We start from the raw sequence: 6,502 nt of genomic DNA on the forward strand, positions 1-6,502 counted from the left end.
AAGATGATAAAAGTAGTAATTTTTTCACAGATATCACATACCTGTCAAATTTCTTGGTATCAATAGTCCTTTTTTTGAAGGACAATTACAGAGACTTAATTTATTTTAGTTGTTTATTTGGAATATTTAAATGTCTTCCAGTTTCCACTGTTAAATGTTCATTAGAATTTAAAGTTTATTGATCTTTGTGAGGGTGTATTACTCTATTTACTGATTAGAGATTAGTAGCTGTGGCTGATGCTACTGAAAGTTTACTTCTGCCCATTAAGTGTTTCTATCTGCTTTACTTGGATTATTGCCTCAGACTTCAGGCTATTTAAGGTTTTCATGTCAGTGGCACAAGCAGAAGTGTCTCCTTTAAGTTTCCCTGGAAGCACTGCCAATTAAGCAGCAAGAAACACACCAGGACAAATCAAATTTTATTTGTATAGCACATTTCAGCAGCAAGGCATTTCAAAGTGCTTTACATAATTAAAATAAAACAGCATGTGACATTGAATAAACAGTGAGAAACAAATATAAATAAAACAAAACCACATGTGAGCACAAATATTCCAAAATTGATTGCAAATATTTCTAAAGTTGCTCCACAAATCAGTGATTTTGATTTAAATAAATATTTAAAAAAATTCAAAAGTCCAACAGGAACTGGTCTATGGTTGCATATCATAGATCAGTTCCTGGTAAGGCCACTGTAGTTAGAAGAAAAAAGGAAGAGTCCATTTCTACCAAAGGAATTCAGACGTTTTGAGATTAATACAAGAAATCTTCTAGCAAGAACTCAGAAATTTCTGAGCTCCAAAAGTAAAAAAGTATTGCATTAAAAAAATCTAAGAAATATTCTAGAAAATGAAAATGTCTGCACTAGAAAAGCCAAAAATTGCTAGAAAAACACTCCTTTGCTACTGAAGAGTAGCAAAGGAGTGGGCCAGCACCTACTGCTGGCCAACATTACTGACTGATTTTACTAGATTAATCTGAAAAATCCAAGAAAAAACTTGGAAATTTCTGAGTTTCAAAAGTTGAAAGATTCTGACTTTTGGAAATTCTCTTCAAAAAGTAGATGTTTTTATACTTTTGAAACAGAAGTTTTTCTAGAAAATTAATTAATCTCAAAATTTCTGAGTTTTTCGATGAAATTTACTACCTTTATTTTCTACCTACAATGATGCATACATAGATATTTATTAATATTTTAAGTTTGTTAATGGGTTTACCAATTCATTCTAGCAGGACTGCCATGATCTAGAAATGAAAAAGAGTTTGACACTCCTGTCTTAAACAATTACAGAAAATGTCCTGAAGTTATACTCCAAGCATCCAGGGCAGAAGATCATTCATACAGCGAGTCAAAAACAGAAGGAGCTTCATACAGGAAGTAAAATAAAGAGTGCAGGGACATGAAGTCCACATTCCCATATGACAGAGAGAGGACAGTGAGAGCAGCAGATGGCCTGGGGATTACTTCCCCTCGGTTCCCATCCCCCTGATTCCAGAACGGGCCGCTGAAGCTTTACTGCTCTCTCTGCCGATCCAGTCCACCGTGCTGAATGACCCGGTCTGTTCTCACCTACTGCTGGCCCACATTTCTGACTCATTTTACAGCTGCAACTATCGATTATTCTAACGATTAATCAGTTATTCTAACGATTAATCAATTATTCTGATCAGATTTTAAAAATGCCCTATTGTGCAGATTTTTCTTTATTTAAGCTCTTTTTATATATGAAAGTTCATTTAGCATATGTCTGATCATTTATTGCAAAGGAAGCATCTAGTAGCACTTCTGCAGTACATTTTTTGAGAGCTGCACCCACCTCTGGCAACAATCGCCACGCTTTACAGACAGTTGGGCAGTAACTAGTTACATTTACTCAATTTACCTGAGTAACTTTTTGAAAAAAGAAAAACTTTTAGGAGTATTTTTACTACGCTGAACTTTTTACTTTTAACTTAGTAATTTTATTATGAAGTATTGCTGCTCTTGAGTGAAATTTCTGGATTTTCTACCCACTGTTCTACCAACAGACACACACCTGCAGTTTTTTGTTAAAGTTTTATACATTTTTTACTGAAAAAAAAAACTGATTTGGAAAAATTTTCTTTTGCCTGGTTTTATTTTGTTACTTATATAAATTGTCATTTTCTTTAAAAAAAAAAATCCACTTAACTTTATATTTTGGTCTGTCATGATATAATTTTTAAATATTAAAGTATTGAATACTTTACTCTTACTTGAGAAGCTTCTTGGACAGATACTTTACTTTAACTTGAGTAAAAATATGTTGAAGTAGTGCTACTCTTACTTGAGTACAGTTTTTGGTTTCTCTGTCCACCTCTGCTTACTGCAAAAATAATTTCCTCTAATCCAAATCGTCACAGCAGCCTGATTCAACAAAGTATGATGTAATCCCATTACTGTTTGCATTTACTCAGCTGATAATTGCCTTCCAGAAATAGTGTGGATGAAATGTCAGAAAACGTGCAGGTTTTTCTCTTCCTCGACAAAGCCAGGAATGAGGAAAGCGTTTTTAAAATGTCGCCCCGCCTGTTCCTCTGCTTTTCCCAGAATGAAGTGAAACTAGCTTTAGTCAGGCAGAACAACTCTACCTGTCCGGATGTATGAAACTCCTGCTGAATTATCTCTCTGAACATTATCTGGAGATCATAGTTAAGAAAACTCAGAAAATCTCCAGCAGCTTGGTCAGGATGATAAAGAAAATTGTCTTACAAGAATGTTTCAGCAAGAACTGAAGAGTAAATAAGTTTGCATGTAGCTATAGTAGAAATTATGGCAGATAAATCAGGCTGTTTACAAGCTATTCACAATTACAGAATCCTGCAGAGGTGGCAAAAAATAACTTCAGAATTTCTCATTTTAAACATGGCAACAATCTGGACACCTTCATTAATGGTACAATCACCTCATTTTTTCTGTTTAAAAAAAATAAGGCATTTTTTTAAATGCATGTCTTTACATCAACACAGTATAGTGTGAAGTTTTTCTGCAGCTGCTGTTCACATGTCACAGCAAACATGGTCATATTGTCATTAGCATCTGGCTCAAGTGCTAATCAGAATGAGCTAATGAGCAGCAACTGTATCGCTAACTGTTAGAGCACCAGGAGGGACATATGGCATCACGGCTCTGCCAGATTTATTTTCACTAGAATCACCACAATTGTTATTTACTCAAATATAAAAGGGAATTAAAGTGGTGTAAGCCTCCAGAGTCAATCATGTTTCTCAAATTTTACAGGACAAACTCCTACTGTTTGATACAAGATCACAAGATTTTTGAAGGTCAATTTTGTTTACAGACACTTTATAATTCATTTTATTGTTTTGTTTATTTTGGATATTGAAAGAGTCTTCCAGCTCCAGTGTTAAATGATCATTAGAATTTAAAGATTATTGATCTCTAAGAATATGTTCTTTTGCAATTACCATTATATTAATTGAAAATGGTCTCAAAATAATATCGTTTATCGCAATAACTTCTGGGACAATTTATTATCCAGTGACAGCTCTGCTTTTGATTTTGCAGAAAGATAAGAAAAATATCTAAAAGAAATCTAAATATTCTGGCATTTACCAAGCAAATTATTGAAGTAATACTTCATTTGGGTTATTTAATGAATCATTGAGGAAATAAAAAAGGTTTTGTTTCATCTAACTTTTAATTAACTTGAAAAACATTTAGCTTTACTGGCCACTTATAAGCAAATTTAAAGCAAGATTATTAGTTTTCTGCCTAAAGAAGACAGGTGACAGTCGAAAACCTGCAGCAGTATTTCAGGTGACAGTCTGAAGCCCTGCGGGTTCATCAGTAACAGAACTACACTCTCCATTTCTGCTCAAGAAAAAGAATTACTTTTTTTCTTCTTTTTTTATATAAAGTCAGCCGCCTGAACCCAGCTGTGCTTCACTCCCTCCATCTCTCACACTTCATCAGCGAGTTCAGTGATGGAAAAACGGCCCGAAGATGAGAAACAACACGCCGCAACAATAGTTTGATGGTGTGAAAATCAATACGTGAGCGACAGGAGAGCAATTAAAGCTACGTTCACACTGCAGGCCTTACTGATCACTTTGGATTTGTTGTGAAATCTGATTTATTTTTTGATGTGGTCGTTCACATTTCCAAATATTCTTGACATGTATGTGTTCTCCAGTGTGAATCGCAAACGAGCCGAAAGTGTCCCGCATGCGCAGTAGAGGGCGAAATAACGTCACACGTAGCGAGCGCTCCCAGTGTTTTGCCAACTGTCATAAAAAAAAAAAAGAAAAAAAAGACGTTCTTACCGTTTGCAGAAGTAAACGGTAAAATCGTAAGATATCTTACGATTTTAAAGTTGTCCGACTGGAGCCAGCACATTAACAACTTAATCCTCATTACCGTCCGCCATGGTTGTTTTTCTCTTTTCTTTCCGCTTGCGCGAATCCAGGACGCAGAATAGTGACGTTTGTCGAGTATCAATGACGTTCCAAGTCGGATGAACGTAGACGTTAATACGCGGATGAATGCGCCCTGGCTGTTCAGGTCACATTTGATACGTATCAGATACCTATATCCTAGTAGACTGGGTCGTATCCGAAAAAAAATCGGATCTGTGTTGTTCAGACTCTCAAAGATCAACTACACGTCGCTGTAAGACAAAAAAAAGTGAACGTAGTTTAGTGATCCAGAGCGGAACCAACGCTGCAGATCTGGTTGTGTTGGCCAGATTCCCAACTTGATCAGTAAATATGCACACGCTGTTTTTTACTCCTCCTGCTGAGCATCACTGATAAGCTCCATATGAAAACCTGCCATATCCGGGCAGGTTTGTAAAACAAATATGTTTTACTGCAACTCAAGGTGCAGTAAAACATATTTGTCATGTGTTTTACCAGTTCTGGTAAAAAATAACTAAATAAAATCACTGGAACTGGTGATTATTAAACCAGTTCTGGTAGAAAAAGCAAGAAAACAACCTACATTTTGTTTTTTTTAAACTAATCCACATGGCAGAACTTTCAAAAAGCAATATTTTTGTTTACATGTCTTAAATACCACATTTAAATTCCTATCCATTTGATAACTTTCAGTGATAATTTGTTTTCTAAAAAAAATGAATCAGACAAGTTTATCTACAACACACCTGGAATGAAGGCTGCATTCCTGTAAATGGCTGCAGAAGTCGCATGCAGCCTTCATTCATAAGTTATTTTCCTGTCATTTCAAGTTAAAATACTTGAATTGACAGTTCCTCCAAAGCCGTTTTTCCATATTCAACTAACCAGAGTCAGCATGGTAGTTTATTTTAAAATAAAATGCAAAGAAATCACTGACTATTCAACAGGTTCCAATTTATTTTGTAAGAAAAATATATGTAGTAATCCGTTTAAGAAAAATGTACTAAACTTCAAATCACTTCAGATTGACGAGATAATTGAACCATGATTTGGTGGTAGTTTGCATTTTTTTCCCCCGCTAAATGTTACTTTAAAATTTGCTCTCCAGTTTAAAACTTTTTCTAGTTAAGTTCAAGTTTTAAGGAAGTTCCACACGAATGAAGTAGATTTACTGTAATGTTCTTATTTAGACTCGAAGGCATCGACTTCAAGGTTTCTGTAAAACAATTGGATGTAGTCGAATTCACTCCTGCTTAAAACGCGGCGATTATTAACTAAAACTAGACTTTACGCTTTGAGTTCTGTATAATTCCTTCTACAGTTTTGCACCAATTTCCCCTCTCAAACCATAGCAAGCATAATATTTAACATAAATCTAACCAGAGCGCATACCTCTGACGCACAGCAGGGACATCGCAGCGGGATTCTGTGCCACAGTTCCTCCAAAGCCGAGCAACCCTCAGTGAGTTTCCCCAACCCAGTTGCCTGTTGCTCCGCAGTCATTTATACTCCAGCCGAAAATCTCACTCACTTTCCGCGCCATCACACAAATCAATAAAATAAAAAAAGGAAGCAGCAATGATGTGACGCGGACAATCCGCGGAGCCCTGAGGGGTTTCAGGGTTGACTGTCACCGGCTGAGACCGACAGACTACCGGCTGAAATCCGGTACAGCGAGGCGGCTCTGCTGCTGCGTTCACGGACCGGAGTAAGGAGTCGGAGTTTAGAGATTCCGATTCGTAACAGGTGTTTCATGCAACTTTTAGAAAAATTTTATTGACCGACGTCTTTAATATAAAGCTTTGGCCATTTAGATGATCTTTTCTAGAACAAAAAGGTAATTTATACTTTACCAAAACCAATTGTAACCCTCAACATGAAGTTTTACAACCAGAACCCACCAACTTTCTTAAGATAATATTTTAATTGTGTGAAGAAATTGAGGCCATTAGTCATCGTTGATCTTTACTGGAAGGGTTATGAAAATACAAAAAAAGTCTCAAGTCTTCTTTCTTCCATAGTTTAGAGCAAACTCATCATAAAGAGACAGTAAAAAACAGTCGAGGGGACAAATATAAATGCTGTAAACATACCTGGTGGAACT

The 6,502-nt window shown here is 36.0% G+C and overlaps 1 protein-coding gene across 1 annotated transcript in view; it reads right to left on the minus strand.

Annotated features, from left to right (window-relative positions):
- Positions 1–6,061, minus strand: part of LOC106909377 (protein unc-13 homolog B-like) — a 32,908-nt gene extending 26,847 nt beyond the window's left edge. Inside the window, exon 1 of the mRNA XM_088008628.1 lies at positions 5,791–6,061. Within this exon, the coding sequence (XP_087864754.1) occupies positions 5,791–5,812 (22 nt within the window). The 5' untranslated portion in view covers positions 5,813–6,061. The remainder of the gene's footprint in view (positions 1–5,790) is intronic.
- Positions 6,062–6,502: the final 441 nt, after the last annotated feature.

Source organism: Poecilia mexicana, unplaced genomic scaffold, assembly GCF_051168715.1.
Source record: "Poecilia mexicana isolate PSO_F unplaced genomic scaffold, ASM5116871v1 scaffold_9, whole genome shotgun sequence".
Classification (NCBI taxonomy): Eukaryota; Metazoa; Chordata; class Actinopteri; order Cyprinodontiformes; family Poeciliidae; genus Poecilia; species Poecilia mexicana.